The sequence below is a fragment of the Chiroxiphia lanceolata genome, chromosome 18 (genome assembly GCF_009829145.1).
Source record: "Chiroxiphia lanceolata isolate bChiLan1 chromosome 18, bChiLan1.pri, whole genome shotgun sequence".
NCBI lineage: Eukaryota > Metazoa > Chordata > Aves > Passeriformes > Pipridae > Chiroxiphia > Chiroxiphia lanceolata.
Window position 1 is genome coordinate 1,959,311 of NC_045654.1, and position 20,408 is coordinate 1,979,718.

At 66.2% G+C, this 20,408-nt stretch overlaps 1 protein-coding gene across 1 annotated transcript; it reads left to right on the forward strand.

Moving 5' to 3' along the window:
- The first annotated feature begins 2,002 nt into the window (after positions 1–2,002).
- On the forward strand, positions 2,003–14,713 carry LOC116796014 (E3 ubiquitin-protein ligase DTX1-like). The gene is given in 18 exon segments (XM_032706199.1): positions 2,003–2,062; positions 2,064–2,153; positions 2,155–2,263; positions 6,712–6,899; positions 6,901–7,078; positions 7,081–7,329; positions 7,332–7,362; positions 9,311–9,372; positions 9,502–9,663; positions 10,587–10,648; positions 10,770–10,928; positions 11,956–12,015; positions 12,017–12,082; positions 12,084–12,119; positions 12,201–12,290; positions 14,146–14,182; positions 14,185–14,244; positions 14,247–14,713. Coding segments are annotated over 18 exon segments (2,016 nt in total). The 3' UTR covers positions 14,564–14,713.
- Positions 14,714–20,408: the final 5,695 nt, after the last annotated feature.

Sequence of the window (20,408 nt, forward strand, 5' to 3'; positions counted from 1 at the left end):
CCCGTCCCCCCCACCCCGTGCGTGTCCCCCCATCCCGGTGCAGACGCCCCGGTTCCCCCCCGCGTGTGTCCCCGCTCCCCGCTCGCGCGTTCCCGACGCGCGCGCTGCCGGCGCGGCGGGTGCCCGCGGCCGTGCGCGCCGCCGGTGCCGGTGTCGGTGTGTGCCTGGCGCTGCCGGAGCGCTGCCACCGCCCGGCCCCGCGCCCGCCGCCGCCGCCGCCGCTCCCGGTGCGGCCGCGGGTCCCGGTGCGGCCGCGGCCGCCGGAGGTAACGGGCGCGGGGCCGCGGAGCGGGGCGGCGGCGGCCATGGTGGGGCGGGGGGGGGCTCCTCGGGGGGTGACGGGACCGGGCGCGGTGGGCTGGGGGGATGCTGTGGATCGCGGCGAACCGGGTAGGGGGCGAGGGGGGGACCGGGCACGGGGGGCTGCCGCGCCTCGGGGGTACCGCGCACCGGAGCGACGGGGGATGCTGTGAATCGGCGGGGACCGCGCACCGGGGGGGGAGACACAACAGGCACCGGGGGAGGGGGATCTGTCGTGCCCCGGGGATACCGCGCACCGGGGGGGGACGGAGCGCCGGGGGTCTGGGGGCTGCCGGGCATCGTGAGGGACCGTGCACCGGGAGGGGGGACCGCGCTCCGGGGGCTGCCGTGCGGCGGGGGGGGACACACCGTGAGCGGGGGACAGGCCTGGCGTTTCACCCCCCCCTTCCCGAAAAGCAGCCGGGCCCCGGCGGGGGGGGGGCTACTGGCCTGGGGGCTCGGCCCCACAGCCCGGCCGCGGGGGGGGCCCGGGGTTGGGCTGAGGGTCCCCCCAGTTCCCCGGTGCTCGGGGTCACGGCGGGCGCTGGGTGAGGAGCACACGCGTGTGCGGGTGCGTGTGAGCACACCCGTGTCGGAGCGTGTGGCCGTGTGCGTGTGTGCCCACGGGGGGGCTGTTGTGCTGCCGCGGGTCCCCGTGTCTGTCCGTCCGCCCGCCTCGTCCCGCTGTCTGTCCGTGTCCCCGGCTGTGCGTGTGCCAGCGCGTGTGCCCGTGTCTCTCCGTGTCAGTGTGTCTGTGTGTGCTCGGCCGTGTCCGTCCGTCTGTCTGACGGCTGTTTGCGCAGCGATGCTCCCCTTCCCTGAGCCCCCCGCCCGCCCCCGCGGGGCTGGGGGCTGCCGTGGGTGGGTGCGGGCCTGGGGGGGAGCGGGGGGCCGGGATCACCCCCAGCCGATGCCTGCAGTGCAGATCATAAATCAGCGGCGGCTGGAGCGGGAGCCGGGCCCCGCGGCTCCCCGGCACCCGGGGCAGGGAGCGATGGGGCTTCCCGGGCTCGTGAGACCCCCGGCAGCCCCCCAGGGCCGCCAGCGGGGTGGCCTGTCCCCCCGTCCCCCTCGTCCCCGCTGTGGTGCTGGAGGCCAGCAGCCGGCCGGGGCTGGCAAGCAGCCCGTGCTGCCAGGGCTGCGGGCACCGCGGCCTCGCTGCCCGCCGCTCCGGGGGCGACGGGGACGGTCCCCCAGCTGCCACCCGGCTGACGGTACCCGGGGTGACCCGCCCGTGGCCCTGTTTTGCAGGTGACACCCCCCTCCTTCACCGGGCGGCGGGAGCAGCCGTGGAGCCGCCGAGGACGTGGGCCGAGCGGCAGGACACGAGGAGGAAGAGGAGGAGTGGGTGTCTCGTCTCGGGGACAGCACCGTGGCCGCGTGTCCCCACCGCCGTCCGCAGCCGCCACCATCCTCGAGCCGACGCGGTCCGTGAGGTCCCGGTGAGGCTTTTGGGAGCCTGAGCCCTGCCAGCGCCGCGGGGAGAGGGAAGAGCCGAGGAAGACCGCGCCGGGTGATGGATGGCCCTGGTCCCGCGCGGCGGTCCCGGGGGAACGGCCCCGGGCGGCTCGGGGACCTCGGGGACCTGGTTGGCAGCGCCCGCCTCCGCTGAGCCCCGCGGCGGGGCTTGGGGGGGCTCCGGGTGACCCCCCGGCCCCCGCGCCGGGCCAGGGCAGTGGGGCCGAGCCGCCGCACCCCCGGCATGGCCCGGCAGGGCTCGGGAGCCATGCTGCCCTCGGGGGGCCTGGGCTTCCCCCCGCAGAAACCTGGCCCGCGTGGTGGTGTGGGAGTGGCTGAACGAGCACGGGCGCTGGAGGCCCTACTCGGCCGCCGTGTGCCACCACATCGAGAACAGTGCTGAAGGAGGACGCCCGCGGGTCCGTGGTGCTGGGCCAGGTCGATGTCCAGCTGGCCCCCTACGTCATCGACCTCCAGTCCATGCACCAGTTCCGGCAGGACACGGGTAAGGGGCTGGCACCGAGCCAGGGACATCCAGCCACCGAGTCACGGCCATCCTTCCATCCCTCCATCCTTCCTTCCCTCCATCCTTCTGTCCCTCCATCCTTCTATCATCCTCCATCCATCATCCATCACTCCCTCTCTCTCTCCCTCCTTCCATCTCTTCGTCCTTCCATCCGCTTGTACACCCCTCCCTCCCTCCTTACATCATTCCATTCCTCCATGCTTCCATCCATCCATCCATCTCTCTGTCCCTCCATCCTTCCCTCTTTCCTTACATCCCTCCATCCTTCCATCCATTCTTCCATCCATCCATCCATCCATCCATTCATCCCTCCATGCCTCCATTCTTCCATCCATTCATCCCTCCATCCTTACATTCTTCCTTATATCCCTCCATCCTTTCATCTCTCCCTGGGTGTATGTCTGTTGTTCCTTTCATCTGTCTGTCCCGCTGTCCGTTCCTCCATGAATCTGTCACTGTTTGTCTGTCATTCCATCCATTCATCCATCCATCCACCCTTCCATCCATCCATCCACCCGTCCATCCATCCATTGATCCGTCCATCCAGCCAGCCACCCCTCATCCTTCCTTCCCTCCCTGTGTATCTCTGCTTACTGGTCTGTTGCTTCATTCCCACATCCATCCATCCCTCCTCCCCCCCTCCCTCCATCCCTCCATTCCTCCCTCCATCTGTCCATCCATCTGTCCCTCCCATTCCCTCTCTCCTCCCCTCGCCCTGCTGGGCTCTGGTCCCCCCATGGACCTCTCCAGGCTCTTCCTGCCCTTTCCTTTCCCTCTCCACCCTGGACCTACACCCTGGAGGGATCTGTCCCCACATCCCTCCATCCCCTCTCCCCACTGGGGCTGCTGTGCTGGGTGGTGTGTCCCATTATCCCACTGTCCACTCATCTTCCCCTCAAAGCTGCTCCGTGTGGGATCCCCCTGGGACTGGGCAGGCCCCAGTTTGGGCACTGGGAGCTGTGGTGGGCACTGGGCTGGTTGCAGATGCGTGGCTGTGCCGGTTGGTGCTGCAGCAGCACATCCAGGCCACAGATCCTGTGGGAAATCAGAGCTGGTCCCACACTGGGACCAAGCCCAGACCCCGTTAAATGTGTCCCCGTCACGGTGTGACCCATTAAACCGGCTTGTGCCGGCTGTGCCACAGGGGATGTGCCATTCTGGGTGCTTCCCTGCCCATCCCTGCACCCCTGCCAAGGGCAGGATCCGGCTGCAGGCCAGGTAGAGCAGGCAGGGATCTGCCACACATGGGGTGACACCCCCAGCTCCCACTAGACTGGCCTTGGGATGCCTCAGAACAGGACCCCCCGGCTGTGCCACCTCAGCCCGGCCACCAGTGCCACTGTCACCGTCACCAGGGATGCCAAATGACCCCAAACGAGGACGTGGCTCCTGCCAGGGGTTGGGGACAGCGATGGGGACGAAGCCAGGGACCTGCCCCCTGCCTCTGCCATCCAGCCTGGCTCGGAATTGGTCTCCAGCCGGTCACGGACTTGGCAAAGGGCAGCTTGGCACCAGCAGCCCTGAGTCAGCGCAGACCCCGCGGGTCGCGCCGGTGCCCGCACTGACACAGAGCTGCAGGAGCCACCGGGACACCCTGGCTGTCCCCATGCCACCTCCTGCCAGCTTTGGCCAGGGCCCATCCTCTGACAGCATCCCATGGCTGTGGTGCTGGAAGATCCCTGGGAATGCGTGCCTGAGGTGGGGCCACGGCCGGGTTTGGGGTGACGTCTCTGCTGGGAGCATTCCCGGGATGTCCCCGGTACCACAGTCCCTGTGCCAGCAGGGCTTGGGGACAGGGGTGCTGAGAGAGGGGCCCTGCTGTGCCCAGGGCTGGCACAGGAGGGGACAGGGCCATTGCCTCCAGCATCCCAGTCTCCATGTGCCCCATCCCCGTATCCATCTCTCTCCATCATCTCTTCCCACGGGTGAGGCCCGGGGGTCGGAGGCTGTCACGTGCCTTGTGGTGCTTGGGGACACGAGGGTGCCCTGGTCTGAGGGTGCCTGCTGTGACATGGGGACACGGGGAAGGTGGGCAGGGGGCTCCTTGGCCCATCCCAAACCCCCTGGGGAGGGAGAAACCCAGTGATGGAGTGAAACGAGGTGACCCCGTTCCGAGAGCGGGGACACGTGTCCCCTCCCGGTGGCCCTGGGGACACTGGCTCGGTCCTGTGGCTCCTGCAAGGCTGGGGGGGGCAGGGGCTGGGGGGGGCTGGGGGCAGCTGGTGGCCCTTGGGGACACGGAGCTGAGTGTGCCCACAGGCTTGGGATGGGGAATCCTCCCACAACCCCTGTGGGATGGGGATGTGAGGGACAGGAGGATGTGGGATTTGGGATGTGAGGGACAGGGGGATGTGGGATGGGGATGTGAGTGAGCAGGAGGATGTGGGATTTGGGATGGAGATATGAGCAGACAGGGGGATGTGGGATTTGGGATGTGGGACAGAGGATGTGGGATTTGGGATGTGAGGGACAGGGGGATGTGGGATGGTGATGTGAGTGAGCAGGAGGATGTGGGATTTGGGATGGAGATATGAGCAGACAGGGGGATGTGGGATTTGGGATGTGAGGGACATGGGTATGGGATTTGGGATGGAGATGTGAGGGGCCGGAGGGTGTGGGATTCGGGATGTGAGGGACAGGAGGATGTGGGATTCAGGATGTGAGGGGCTGGGGAATGTGGGATTTGGGGATGTGAGGGGCCGGGGGTGTGGGATTTGGGATGAGGATGTGAGGGATAGAGGGATGTGGGATGGGGATTTGAGGGACAGGGGGATGTGGGATTTGGGATGGGGTTGTAAGCAGGTGGGGGATGTGGGATACAGTTGCAAGGACGGATGGATATGGGATGTGTGTGTGAGTGAGCAGCAGGATGAGGGCCATGGATGGGGGAAGGAAGCTGGCAGGGATGGGAACTCAGGCGGGATACAGGACATGGAAGTGAGCACAGTGTGGATGGGAGTGGCAGTGGGATTGGATGAGCGGACAGGAGGGTTGGATGTGAGTGGGTGGTGGGACTGGATGAGTGGACAGGGGGATTGGATGTGAGTGGGCAGTGGGATGTGGACAGGAGAAGGCAGTGGGATTTAGGATGCAGGCAGGATCAGGCAGTGGGGTTTGGAATGTGGACATCAGCAGGCAGTGGGGTTTGGGGTGCAGGCAGGAGCAGACAGCAGGGTTTGAAGTGCAGGCAGGATCAGGCAGTGGGGTTTGGGATGTGGACATGTGCAGGCAGTGGGAGTTGGGACACAGGCAGGAGCAGGCAGTGGGGTTTGGGGTGCAGGGAGGAGCAGGCAGTGGGATTTGGGGTGCAGGTAGGAGCAGGCAGTGGGGTTTGGGGTGCAGGCAGGAGCAGGCAGCAGGGTTTGGGGTGCAGGCAGGAGCTGGCAGTGGGGTTTGGGGCACAGGCAGGAGCAGGCAGTGGGGTTTGGAGTGCAGGCAGGAGCAGGCAGTGGGGTTTGGAGTGCAGGCAGGAGCAGGCAGTGGGGTTTGGGGCGTGGGCAGGAGCAGGCAGTGAGGTTTGGGATGCAGGCAGGAGCAGACGGTGGGTTTGGGGTGGGGGTAGGAGCAGGTAGCAGGGTTTGGGGCACAGGTAGGAGCAGGTAGTGGGGTTTGGGGTGCAGGCAGGAGCAGGCAGCAGGGTTTGGGGCACAGGCAGGAGCAGGCAGCAGGCCCGGGCAGCCCCCCCGCCTCCCTCCCTTGGCCCCGGCGGAGCTGCCTCAGCACAAGGCGGCAGCTGGGCCTGGCTCTGCCGCCTGATGCGGCCGATGATTAATGACCGTTAATTAGTGCCTTTAATCGAGCTGGGCAAACGGTGCCGGCGAGGGGATGGAGAGGCCCCGTGCCAGGGGGGCACTTGAGGAGGGGGCTGCGCTGCCTCCTCCCCCCGCAGAGCTTCGGAGGGGGCCGGGACATCCAGCCCGGTCCCAAAGCGGCGGCGGGGCCGGGATTTGGGGACAATGCCTGGCCATGTGACTGCCGGCAGCTGTCAGGAAACCTCTCCTGACCGGGAAATGCTTCCCCTGCCCCGGGATGGCCGCGGGACCCCGGCCGGGGAGGCTGGAGGTGGCTCTGGACCGGAGGGATGGAAAAAGGATGGGAAGGAGCGCTGGAGCTGGGCAGCATCGCCCTTCCCTGGGCACCCGAGGGCTGGCAGAGCAGCCGGTGGTCAGATCACCACCGTCAACGGTGGGCTGTGGGTCGGATACATCCCTAGGGAAGCGCAGCCTGGTGGGGTGTGTTGGTCCTCCCCACCCGCACCCCTTTGTGGAGGGGGGAGCTGCTGCTTCACCCCGAAGTGCCTCTGCGTCCCAATCCCTGCGGAATGCCGGGTTGGGAACTGGGCGCAGACGTGTCCGTGTGAGTGTGGGTCCCTCTGCTGGCACCTCGGGGCGCCGGACCCCGCCGTGCCACCCCCGCTGTCTCCCCAGGGACCATGCGGCCCGTGCGGAGGAACTTCTACGACCCCTCCTCGGCTCCGGGCAAGGGAATCGTGTGGGAATGGGAGAACGACAACAACTCCTGGACTCCCTACGACATGGACATCTGCATCACCATCCAGAACGCCTACGAGAAGCAGCACCCCTGGCTGGACCTCTCCTCCCTGGGCTTCTGCTACCCTCATCTACTTCAGCAGCATGTCCCAAATGAACCGGCAAACGCAGCGCAAGCGGCGGCTCCGGCGCCGCATGGACCTGGCCTACCCCCTCACCATGGGCTCCATCCCCAAATCCCAGTCGTGGCCGGTGGGCGCCAGCACGGGGACCCCCTGCTCGTGCCCGCAGTGCCTGCTGGTCAACGCACCCGCGCCGCCTCCAACGCCATCCTGGCATCGCAGCGCCGCAAACTCTACCCCGGCGCCGTCCGGCAGAGCAGCACCTTCGCCGGGGGGGCCCTGTGGCCGCCGGGGCCGGCGGCGGGGGCGGGGGGCACGGCCAAGGGCGAGGGGCTGCGGGTGCCCGGCGCGGGGTTTCGCCCCGGGCAGAGCGTGCCCGGAGCGGCGCTGACCGGGCTCAACAACCTCAACCGGCCCGGGACGCAGCGCGGGGCCGACTGGGCGCCAGGGCCGCCGTGCCCCCGGGGTAAGCGGGGGCGGGGGTGGCACCCGGGAGGGGGGGGCGGGGGGTGATGGAGGTGCCTCGTCCCCCGCTGGCACGAGCGGCCCCAGCCCGGGTGGCACCGTGCCACCTCCAGCCCCGGGGTGCCCACCCTGGGGACGTGCTGGCGGGAGGGACGCCAGGCTCGCCCCGGGTGGCCCCGGGATCGCTGCGGAGGGGGTGTGGTGATCCGTGCCGTGCCATGCCGTGCCACGCTATCCATGGCAGCCGGAGGACGTGGGTGCCTGCTCCCCGGGGAATTGTGTCCCCTGTGGCCAGAGGGGGGGAGTGTGACAAAGCTGGTGGCACGATGCCACCAGGCAGGTCCCTGGTCAGGGAGCACAGCCCCCGTGCCCATGTGGGAATGACTCATGGAGGGCAGGTGGGTGGGTGAGCAGACCCCTGGCGGGGTGTCCTGGGGGAGTCCCTGTCCTGGCACCCACGTCCCCACGGCTGTACCCCTCGGGGGGTTGTCCTGATGTCCCCTCAGGGCCCTTGGCACCGGGCTGGGAGGTGGGGGCTGGGGGGTCAGGTGGGGTCACTGAGCAGCCCCTGGCACATTTCCTTCCCCTCTGATGTCCTGCTTTGGCCCCCACGTGCCACGTGATGGGCTGAACCGTCCCTGTCCCTGTCCCTGTCCCTGTCCCGGCACACAGGTCCCATCCCACGTGCCCCCATGGACAGGTGAGAGGGGACCAGGAACGCCCTGGTGGGGGCTGAGCCGCCGGCCTTGGGGGGAGTGAAAGAGCTTTGGGAATGTGAGGGAAAACCCCTCCAGCCGCGGTTCCTGTGAGGCTGAGCACTGCCGAACTCATCACTTGCCATGGCCGGGGCAGGGCAGGTGGGGGAATTTGAGGGCAGGAAGGGGAATGATGCCACTGGTGGGGGCTGTTCCATCCCCCAGGGCAGGAGCACCTGGGCACAGGGCTCTGCTGGGCTTTGCTCCTTGTCCTTCATCCCAGTGCCCGCCCCAGTCCTTCCTTCCTTTCCTTCCTTCCTTCCCTCCCTCCCTCCTTTCCTTCTCCTTCCCTCTCTCCTTTCCTCCTTCCCTCCCTTCCTTCCTTCCTTTCCTTCCTTCCTTCCCTCTCTCCTTTCCTCCTTCCCTCCCTTCCTTCCCTCCTTCCTTCCTCCTTCCTTCCTTCTCCTCCCTGCCTTCCTCCTTTCCTTCCCTTCCTTCCCCTTCCTTTCCTTCCCTTCTTCCCTTCCCTCCATCCCACCCCCCATGGACACGCCATTCCCGTGGCGATTGTGGGACACTGGATGTCACCGTCGGGACACCCCGATGAAGCTCCACCCTGGGTCAGGGATGACGTGATGTCCCCAGTGCCATCGGGTGCCCAGGGATGGACGGGTGACACTGGGTGACAACCCCGCAGGACAGGACACCCTGCCCTGTGTCCCGTGGGCAGGAACACTGCCTGGGGACAGTGCCACCCCCGTGGGATGGGACGGGAGTCCCCCAGGCTGGCAAGGGGACACCCTGCCCTGTGTCCCATGGGGAGCTGGGACAGTGCCAGCCCTGTGGGATAGGACAACAGCCCTCAAGTTGGTAAGGGGACGTTGTGCCCTGTGTCCCACGGGGGGGGGCACTACCCTGGGGACAGTGCCAGCCCCGTGGGATGGGACAGGAGTCCCCCAAGCTGGCAAGGGGACACCCTGCCCTGTGTCCCATGGGGAGGGCACTACCCTGGGGACAGTGCCAGCCCCATGGGAATGGACAGCAGCCCCCCCCGGGCTGGTGAGGGGACACCCCGCCCTGCGTCCCACGGTGCTGGCACTGTCCCCAGGGACAGCAGCCCCCCAGGCTGGTGAGAGGACACCCTGCCCTGTGTCCCGTGGGGAGGACGCTGCCCTGGGGACACGCCATGTGCGGAGGGCACAGTGCCAGCCCTGCCAGCCGGGCTGAGCCCCTTCCCCTCCCCTCTCCGTGCAGGGTCCCGGCCCTCCCGGTCAAGAACCTGAACGGCACCGGCCCCGTCCATCCCGCCCTCGCAGGTAAGGGCGGTCCGGCCGCCGGCTGCGTGTCACCGCCGGGTGACATCGCGGGCAAGGCACGGGGCCGGGCCGCTGCCAGGCGGCGGGAAGGACGGACGGACGGACAGACAGCACCTTTCCCCGGCGCAGGGATGACGGGGATCCTCATGTGCGCCGCCGGGCTGCCCGTGTGCCTGACCCGCGCCCCCAAACCCATCCTGCACCCGCCGCCCGTCAGCAAGAGCGACATCAAACCTGTGCCCGGAGTCAACGGCATCTGCAGGAAAACCAAGAAGAAGCAGCTCAAGAAGAGTGAGGAGCCATCTGTGTCCCTGGGATCAGAGCCACCCGTGTCCCTGGGATCAGAGCCACCCATGTCCCTGGGATCAGATCCACCCATGTCCCTGGGACCAGAGCCACCCGTGTCCCTGGGATCAGACCCACCCGTGTCCTTGGGGATCAGAACCACCCATGTCCTTGGGGGCTCAGGGACACCAGGATGTGCCAATCCCTGTGGGAGGGGGGAAACTGAGGCACAGGAGGCTGTCCCCATCCTGGGTGGCAGGGTTGTCCCCATCCTGGGTGGGAGTGTCAGAGCTGTCCCCATCCCGGTGGCAGGGGGTGGAAGGTTTGTCCCCATCTTGGTGGCAGGGGGTAGCAGGGCTGTCCCCATCGTGGGTGGAAAGGTTGTCCCCATGGTGGTGGCCGGGGATGGCAGGACTGTCCCCATCGTGGTGGCAGAGGGTTGCAGGGCTGGCCCCATCCTGAGTGGGACTGTCAGAGATGTCCCCATCGTGATGGCAGAGGGTGGCAGGGCTGTCCCCGTCGCAGTTGCAGGGGGTGGCAGGGCTGTCCCCATCCTCGGTGGCAGGGCTGTCCCCCACCGTGGTGGTAGGGGTGGAAGGTTTGTCCCCATTGTGGGTGGCAGAGGGTGGCAGGCTGTCCCCATCGTGTGGCAGGGGTGGGCAGGACTGTCTGATCCTGGGTGGCAGGGCTATCCCCATCCTCGGTGACAGGGCTGTCCCCATCCCGGTTGCAGGGGGTGGCAGGGCTGTCCCCATGCCGGGTGGCAGGCGGTGGCAGGGCTGTCCTGATCCCGAGGGCAGGGGGTGGCAGGGCTGTCCCCATCCTGCTGTAAAAGGGTGGCAGGGCTGTCCCCATGCCAGTGGCAGGGGGGTTCTGGGCACCGCGGGCAGGCTCTGACGCCCTCCCTTCCCCCCCCGTGCCCGCGGCAGGTAAGACCCCCGAGGACGTGGTGCGCCGGTACATCCAGAAGGTGAAGAACCCCCCGGACGAGGTGAGCGGGCACCCGGGGTAGGGGGTTGAGGGGACGGGCATCGCCCCGCACCGGGCACAGCGCCGGGGGGGACCCGCTCATCCCAGCGGGACGCTGATCCCGGCTCTCCCGATCCCGGCAGGATTGCACCATCTGCATGGAGCGGCTGGTCACCTCCTCCGGCTACGAGGGCGTCCTGAGCCCCAGGGGCATCAAGCCGGAGCTGGTGGGCAAGCTGGGCAAGTGCGGGCACATGTACCACCTGCTGTGCCTGCTCGCCATGTACAACAACGGCAACAAGGTGCGCGCCCCCCGCGATGGGGGGGGATGGCGGGAGGGGGTGGGGGGTGTTGAGGGGAGCTGGGAGGTGTTAGGTGGGTGCTGGGGGGGTGTGGGAGGTGCTGGGAGATGTTGGGTGAGTGCTGGGTGGGTGTGGGGGGTGCTGGGGGGTGTTGGCGGGTGCTGGATGGGTGCTGGGAGGTGTTTGGGGGTTGCTGGGTCAGTGTGGGGGGTGCTGGGGGGTGCTGGGTGGGTGTTGTGGGGTGTGGGGTGGGTGGTGGTTGGGTGCAGGGAGGTGTTGGGGGTGTTGTATGCTGTGGGGGTGTGGGGGGGTGCTGGGAGGTGGTTGGGGGTGCTGGGTGGGTGTGGGTTCTGGGTGGGTGTGCAGGGTGCTGGAGGGTGTTGGGAGTGCTGGGTGGGTGTGGGGATGGGTGGAGGGGGTGGGGGGGACTGTTGGGTGGGTGCTGCAGGGGTGCTGGAAGGTGAGGTGGGTACTTGTGGGGTGTGATGGGGCTGGGGGATGTTGGTGGGTGCTGGATGGGTGCTGGGTGGGTGTTGGGGGCTGGCTGGGTGTGGGGGTGGGTGATGGGGGATGTCAGGATTGTTGGGGGGTGCTGGTCGGGTGTGGGGGGGGTTGGGGGGTGATGGGGGAGGTGTGAGGATGAGGGGCGGAGTGGAGTGGTGTTGGGGGGTGCTGGTTGGGTGTAGGAGGTTGGGGGGTGTTGTGGGGTGGCTGGGTGGGTGCTGAGGGAGTGTTGTGGGGTGCTGGAGGTTGGGGGGCTCTGGGTGGGTGTGGGAGTGAGTGAGAGGGTGTGGAGTGGTGTCGGGTGGGTGTGGGGATGGGTGGGGCTGGGGGGGGACTGTGGGGTTGTGCGGCAGGGGTGTTGGGGGGGTGCTGGATGGGCTCTAGGAGGTGTGGGGTGGGTGCTGGTTGGGTGTGGGTGGGTTTTCGGGGGTGCCAGGTGGGTGTGGGTGGGTTTTGGGGGGTGCTGGATGCGTGTGGGTGGGTTGGGGGTCTGTGCCCCCCCTGACACCCCCGGTGCCCGCAGGATGGGAGCCTGCAGTGCCCCACCTGCAAGGCCATTTACGGGGAGAAGACGGGAACGCAGCCCCCCCGGGAAGATGGAATTCCACCTCATCCCACACTCCCTCCCGGGATACACCGACTCCAAAACCCATCCGGATCGTCTACGACATCCCCACCGGCATCCAGGTGAGGAGGGACCCCCGCGGGGGCTGGGCACCCCTCCCTGTGCCCCCCTCACCCCAATGTCCCCCCCCTTACCCCCTCCAGGGCCCGGAGCATCCCAATCCCGGCAAGAAGTTCACGGCGCGAGGATTCCCCCGGCACTGCTACCTGCCCGATAACGAGAAGGGCAGGAAGGTGAGGATGTGGGACACCGGGATGGGGTGGGATGGGATGAGAAGGATGGGTTGAGATACAATGGGAAGGTTTGGGAAGGTTTGGAAGGTTTGGGAAGGTTTGGGAAGGGAAGGTTTGGGAAGGGAAGGTTTGGGAAGGGAAGGTTTGGGAAGGTTTGGGAAGGGAAGGTTTGGGAAGGGAAGGTTTGGGAAGGGAAGGGAAGGGAAAGTTTGGGAAGGGAAGGTTTGGGAAGGTTTGGGAAGGTTTGGGAAGGGAAGGGAAGGTTTGGGAAGGGAAGGGAAGGTTTGGAAGGGAAGGTTTGGGAAGGGAAGGGAAGGTTTGGGAAGGGAAGGGAAGGTTTGGGAAGGGAAGGTTTGGGAAGGGAAGGTTTGGGAAGGTTTGGGAAGGGAAGGTTTGGGAAGGGAAGGTTTGGGAAGGTTTGGGAAGGGAAGGTTTGGGAAGGGAAGGGAAGGTTTGGGAAGGGAAGGGAAGGTTTGGGAAGGGAAGGGAAGGTTTGGGAAGGTTTGGGAAGGTTTGGGAAGGGAAGGGAAGGTTTGGGAAGGGAAGGTTTGGGAAGGTTGGGAAGGGTTGGGAAGGTTTGGGAAGGTTGGGAAGGGAAGGTTTGGGAAGGGAAGGTTTGGGAAGGGAGGTTTGGGAAGGTTGGGAAGGAAGGGATGGGGTGATATGGGGTAGGGTAGGGATGTAATGGGAAGAGAAGGAATGGGAATGGATGGGAGGGATGGTTAGGGAAGGGGGAAAGGGAAAAGGAAGAGGAAGGAAGGGAGGAAGGGAAGGAAGGGAAGGGAGGGAAGGGAAGGAAGGGAAGGGAAGGGAAGGGAGGGAAGGGAAGGGAAGGGAAGGGAAGGGAAGGGAAGGGAAGGGAAGGAAGGGAAGGGAAGGAAGGGAATAGGAATGGGATGGGGTGATATGGGATAGGGTGGGGATGTGATGGAAGAGAAGGGATAAGAATGGGTCGGAAGGATGGTTAGGGGAAGGGGGAAAGGGAAGGGGAAGGGAAGGGATGGAAGATAGAATAGGAAGGGATGGGATGAGAGAAGGAATGGAAGCAATGGAGTGGGATGGCATGGCATGGAATGGAAGAGATGGAGTGAGATGGGATGGAGGGAGAAGGGTGGAAGAATGGGATGCGGAGAGAAGGGATGATGTGGGATGGGATGGGAATGGATGGGATGGCTGGGAATGGGGGGGATGGGAATGGGAAGGGAATGGGATGGGAGAAGGAATGGAAGGAATGGGATGGCATAGCGTGGTATAGAATGAGAAGGAATAGGATGGGATGGGATGGAGGGAGATGTAAGGAGTGGGATGTGGAAGAGAAGGGATGGGATGGAATGGGGTGGGACAGGGAGGAGGCAGCAGCACTGGGGGGGGGCTGGGCTGTGCCACAGGGAAGGCTGGCACCCTGTGCTGGGGCTGAACCCCACCCTGGGTGCTGGGGCCGTGCTGTGACCAGCGGGAGGAGGGCAGGGGGTGCTGGGTGGGTGAGCAATGGCTGTGCCAGGTGGGCAATCCCTGGCTGTGCAGAATGGGCTGGAATACTGGGTGGGCAATCCATGGCTGTGCCAGGGTGGGCTGTGGAATACTGGGTGGGCAATCCATGGGCTGTGCCAGAATGGGTTGGAATACTGGGTGGGCAATCCATGGCTGTGCCAGAATGGGCTGGGAATACTGAGTGGGAAATCCATGGCTGTGCCAGGGTGGGCTGGGGATGCTGGGTGGGCAAACCACGGGGGCTGGATGGGTGTGTTGGATGAACAGTCCATGGCTGTGCCAGGCTGGTCCAGGGGTGCTGGGTGTCACCCCTGGCCGTGCCAGGCTGGGCTGTGCCGGGTTGGGTGAGCCCTGACCCCGGCAGGTGCTGAAGCTGCTGATCGTGGCCTGGGACCGGCGGCTCATTTCACCATCGGCACGTCCAACACGACGGGCGAGTCGGACACGGTGGTGTGGAACGAGATCCACACAAGACCGAGTTCGGCTCCAACCTGACGGGCCAGGGTACCCCGACCCCAAACCTGGACAACGTGCTGGCCGAGCTGCTGGCCCAGGGCGTGTCCGAGGCCACCTCAAGGACTGAGGTGGGCGAGGGGTTGCCCCTCCCCCACACCGCCCCCCACCCCCGTCCCGCCACCGCGCCTGCGCCGCTTCGCCGCAGCCCGCCCCGAGCCACCCGGTGCCACCCACCACGCGTCCCGTGTGTGTCGTCCGTCCGTCCGTCCGTCCGCCCGTCCCGCTCTCGTGGCGATGCATCGGGGCTGGTGCTTTCCGACCCGTGACCTCTTTGCGCGTCAGCCGTCTGTGCCACCCGCGCCACCCGCGCCGCCCGCGCCGCCCGCCGCCGCCCCACGGAGCCGCGTCCCGACGGTGCCATGTACATCTCTGTGTTACACAATACACCCGCGCAGGGCTGGTGGCCCCGCGTCCCCTCCGTGTCCCCGCTCGGGTTCCTGCGCCGCCCGCGGTGACAGGAGGGGCTCCCCGAGGGGGTGGGGGGGCTCGGGGCACAGGGGGGCTCGGGGCACAGGGGGGTTCGGGGCACAGGGGGGTTCGGGGGTGGCTCTGGGGCCTCATCCCGGCGGGTGAAGGCAGCATGGGCAATGTCCAGGTCCCGCAGCACCTCTGCAGTCACTGCCCTATGGGTGCCCCTGCGCCCAGGGTTTGGGGTCAGTGTTCAGTGCCCACTGTGGCCCCCCAGCACCCACCTGTTGTAACCCCAAGCACCCACCTGTGGCACCCAACCCCACCACCCAACGCCCAACCAGGTCCCTCGTACCCACCCGTGGCCCACCCACCCAACTGCCCCCATCCATCCCCAGCACCCACTTGTTGTACCCCCCAGCACCATCGTGGCCCACCCGCCCAGCTGCCCCCCACCCACCCCCAGACCCCCCTACCCCCCACCACTGTGGCACTCATCGCTGTCACCCCCACCCCAGCCCCACGTGGCACCCCTCTTCCCTCAGCACCCATTTCTGACACCCTGGCACCACCCATGGTATCCCCCGGCACCATCCCCCAATCAGCCCCCAGCACCACCTGTACCCCTCCTCAACCACAGCACCCATCCCTGGCCCTTCCCAAACCTCCCCTGCTGCATCCATACCCAGTACCCACCCGTGGGATCCCCCAGCACTCACCCCATACGGCCCCCCAGCACTCACCCGTGGCACCCCAGCACCCACATTTGTCCCCTCCCCCTGACACGACCCCATGGACCAACCCCCCTATCCCACCCTGTGCCCCCACCCCATGGACATGGACAGGCTCTGTGGGACTGTGGGGGTGTCCCCCAGGTCTGTGTGTCCCCATGTTCATGTGTCGTGTGTCCCTTGTCCCTGTGTGTGCCCCATGTCCTGTGTCTGTGTCCCCATGTCCCCCTGTCTGTGTGTCCCCCTGTCTGTGTCTGTGTGTCCCCATGTCCCCGTGCCTGCGTGTCCCTTGTCCCTGTGTCTGTGTGTCCTCTTGTCCCTCTGTCTGTGTCCCTGTGTTCATGTGTCGTGTGTCCCTATGTCCATGTGTCCCATGTCCGTGTCCCATGTCTGTGCAGCGCCATGTCCTGTGTCACTGTGTCTCATGTCCGTGTCCCTGTGTCCGTGTGTCCCCGTGTCGCTGTGCCTGTGTGTCATGTGTCTGTGCATCCCCATGTCCCTGTGTTCTGTGTCCCCGTGTCCCTGTGTCCGTGTGTCCCACTTCCATATGCCCCTGTGACTGATGCCCCTGTGTCCGTCTGTCCCTGTGTCCATGCGTCGCCATGTCATGTGTCCCCATTTGTGTCCCTGTGTCCCTGTGTCCCTGTGTCCCCATGACCCTGTGTCCCCATGTCTGTATGTCCCCATGTCCCTGTGTCCCCATGTCCATGTGTCCCTGTGTCTGTGTCCTTGTGTCACTGTGTCACCATGTCCATGTGTCCCTGTGTCTATGTGTCCCTGTTTCCATATGTCCCTGTGTCTGTGTGTCCCCAAGTCCATGTGTCCCATGTCCCTGGTCTGTGTGTCCCCATGTCCCTGTGTCCCCCATGTCCGTGTGTCCCTGGTTTGTGTCCCTGTGTCTGTGTCCCCCACGTCCCTGGGACCAGCCAAAAGCGTGGAGGTGACCCACGGGCTCAGCAGCAATGGGTGACCCCCCCTGCAGGGGACACAGGGATGACAAGGGTGCCAGGTGCCACATCTGCCCCCAAAGTCACACAGAATCCCGGGATCAACCAGGCTGGAAAAGCCCTCTGAGACCAGCGAGTCCACCCTGTGACCCAACCCCTCCGTGTCACCCAGACCATGACGCTCAGTGCCACATCTGGTCTGTCCCTAAACACCCCCAGGGGTGGTGACTGCACCCCCTCCTGGGCAGCCCATTCCAGTGCCACCCGTGTCCCCCCTGTGCCCACCTGGCCCAGCTCAGCCCCATCCTGCCGGGCTCCAGCTCCATGTGCTTCTCCCTCAAGGACGTGGCTCTCCACGGTCTTCAGGAACCTCGTGCAGCAGGGCAGCCCACAGCCTGCAAGGCACAGGGACACCAAATGTGCCCCAGACATCCTGCTGGGCATGACCCAGCTCTGTGCCCGGATGGCATCGTGGGGAGCACAGTGGGGACTTGGCCAGTGTCCCCTCCCACGCTCACCCTCATGAACTGCTCCATGGACTTGGAGCCCGTTGAGTTGGAGCAGAACAGGGTGTTGGGATCAGCTGGAACAGCACAGAGGCCGTGGCAAGGTGGGCACAGGGTGACGCCCAAGCTGTCCCCAGTGTGCCCAACCCCAAGGACATGTGGCACTTTTCTGCTCCACCTTGGTGGTCCCACTCTTTCCCCACGTAGGCCTGGGGAGGCCCTGGTTTGGGGTTTCTCGGGGTGCAGATGGTGCCCCAGCCCTGGCACTTACTGGTCCTGGCCAACTCATGGGTGGTGACACAGTCCAGGACAGGCACAGCCAGCCCTTGCCATCAAGCTGGTGGCCACGTGCTGCTGGCTCTCCCCCGAGGTCACCTCCTCCAGGATGATCAGGGCTGTGCCATCGGGGGCTGTGGGGAGGGTAGGGTGGGCACGGCAAGGCCCTTGTGCTGAGGTTGGGTCCTCAGCCACCCCTGGGGGTCCCCACATCCCTCAGCACCCACCTGGTCCGGGCAGAGGATGGGCTGGGTGAAGAGCTGGATGAGGGGCTGGTTGTGTGTGGGAGGCAGGACTGTGTCCAACACGAGCCTCGGGGCACTCAGCTGCCCCCTGCGATGGCACGGGGGGCTCCCGTGGGTCCTGTGCCCACTGTTCTCCATGGAGTGCCCCCTGTGCTGCCTGCTGCCCTGGGAGCGGCTGCCTGTCCCCTCTGCCTGTCCCCTCTGCTGTCCCCTCTGCCTGTCCCATCACTCACCCGCGGTCCTGGCTGGTGCTGGGTGAGGGCAGGAGCTGGAACCAGCCCCTGGTGGTGCGCAAGGGGAACTCACCCTGGGGGCAGAGGCAGGGGCTGGGGGGGGACAAGTGCCAGCACCGTGCTGGACTCGGTGTGGGCAGAGCCAAGGACACGCAGGGCGTGGATGTGGCACTGCCCCAAACCCTGTGGATCCTGAGCTGTGCTCGCTCCACGCACAGGGGATGGGGGCGCAGGGGTGCCGGTGCCGGTGCTGGTGTGCCCCGAGGGTCCTCACCCGTACGGGAAGTAGTTCTTGCCACGAGCCAGCCCCACCCTCCACACGCAGCACAGCTTCTCCTTCCGGCAGCTCCAACTCCGCCCTCATCCAGCACGGGAAAGGGTTTCTCAACCACCGCTGGGCACAGGGACCGGTGGCCATGGGGGGGCAGAGGTGCCCGAGGCTGCGGGTGCCAGCCCCACACCTGAACACAGTCATGCCCAGCTTGTGCCACGCAGCACAAACCTGGCCAACGGGCTCCGAGGGGCCCGAGGGGGCCCGCAGGGCCAGACCACTGTGGGGAGAGGGGGTCAGTGGGGGTGCAGTGGGCAGGGGGCACATCCTGCAGGAAATGGTCCTGCACCCCATGCCCTCCCTTTTTCCAGTTGCCGGGTATATCCAGGGGCATCCGGGGGTGCCGGGGGATGCTGGGGAGAGTGTGGTCCCTGTTTCCAGGGGAACCCTTTCCCCCAGCCCTGGAGGCCAAATGGCCCAATGGGGGGGCTCTGCTGTCTCCCAATCTGTCCCCATGGCCATGCGGTCCAGTGGCCATCCCGTTGCCTTGGTAGCCGCTTCAGTTGCCATGGTAGCGGGATGCTGGCTCTGCTGCCTGCTCCATCTGTCAGCTGTGTGTGTATGACCCTGTGTGTGTGTGTGTGTGACCCTGTGTGTGTGTCTGTGTGTGTGTGTACACTCACACATGTGCACACACGTGTACACACATGTACACCCCCAAAAGCAGAGGGGCAGCCTGGGCCAGGCCTCAGTTTCCCCCAGTTTTCAAGCCAAAGAGAGAATTCCCCCAATTTTGAAGCCAAACCCAGCGTGGGAGCCAAGCAGTCTGATGGGGACTGACCCCGGGTACCCGGGGCCTCTGTTGCCACCAGTTCTGTCCCTTGTCCCCCTGTCCCCAAGCAGGGCTGGCACCATATTCCCCATTGAGCCCCCATAGCATTGTCACACATGAGTTGGCATCACTACTGTCCCCGAGCTGGACACAGAGAGGGCCCTCCTGGTGTGGGAGAGGGAGGGGAGGACAAGCCTGTGTCCCCTTCCCCATCCTCTCCTCAAGCACAGGGTGAATCCCCCAAAAAGGGTCAGGTTCTTCCACACTGTGGCTGTCCTGCCAGGAGGGGAGGGGAGGGTGGCTGCACCCCTGTCCCCACATGTCCCTCCCAGGGGGTGGACAGTGTCCCCATACCTGGCCACCACCTCGTTGCCCACCTTGACCACACAGTAGGGATCACTGGAGCCGGACCTGCGCAGGGGAGGGGGGTTTGTGGGGTCAGCCCACTCTTGGGGGTCCCACCCACCCTGGGGGGCTGCTCCTGGGGGTGTTCAAACCCCTCCAGTGAAGCAGTAGCCCCGGGGTGAGGGTGAGTTGCCGGGTCTCAGCTCGGTTCCTGAGCTGGCACCAGGATGGGGACACTCCCTTTTCCCAGCGCTCCTGGAGCTGTGGACCGCTGGGGACACCCCAAGCTGTCACCCTGTGCCCCCACCAGTGGGTACCTGTGTCTCTCCAGCAGCACAGCCCAGCCCGAGCCTCTGTGACAACCACAGTGTCAGGTGACACGGCCTGGCCAGGGCCCAGCCTGGGCTGACCCCTTCCATGGGGAGCATGGGATGGAGGGAGGGAGAAGGATCCAGGGATCGTCCACCTGATCCTGAAAAGCCCCTTCCTCTCATTTATGGCAGCTGGATCAGCACCCAGGGTGCTGCTGGAGTCCGAATCCCCAGGGGATGACAGGAGGTGCTTCCAAGGACTGGGACCCTGGGTGGGTGAGGGAGGTGACCCCAGTCCTGTCCCTGCCACAGGACAGGAATTGGGAGCAGGTCACTCCAGCTGGGTTGTGGGGGACTGGGAGTGAGACGTGGGCACCCATCCTTGTGCTGCTGCATGCCCAGATCCCGCAGTGGGGCACCCAGCATGCACCCCGTGACCCCCACCGAGGGGGGGAAACTGGGGCAGTCAGAAGCCGGTGCCCGCAGCATCCCGGCTGGCCGGCCCGGGAGCGCCCCGGTGCCAAGCTGGCACATCAGAGGAGCCTGGCACTGCCGAGCTGGCCTCCGGGGCAGGAGCAGGGTGGGGGTCTCCCGTACCCCCTGCTCAGCACCCCCTTCCCCACAAAGGGGTAGGGGGCTGTGCCCCCTCGTGTTACCCACAGCCTTGGAGGTGCCCACCCTGTTGGGGGGCAGCAAAGGGATCCTCCAGGGTTGGGGGGCTCATACACCTCTGGGGGGGGGGACGGTGGCAGTCCCTGCACCCCCAGACCCCACTCTGGGGGCAATGGGTCACTGGGAGGGTGCGAGCAGGGACCCCCCGAAACTGTACGGAGAGCAGGGCACCCAGGGAGAGCAGGGCACCCAGCACCCCCTGCCCACCACATCTCCGGAGGGGTCTGGGGGAAACAGGGGGGTCGAGACCCCCCCTGAGCCACTCACACGTCCTTGCGGGCAGGTCCTTCCCTCCACCACCCGTCGAAACTCCGAAATTCGGGGCGGGTACCCA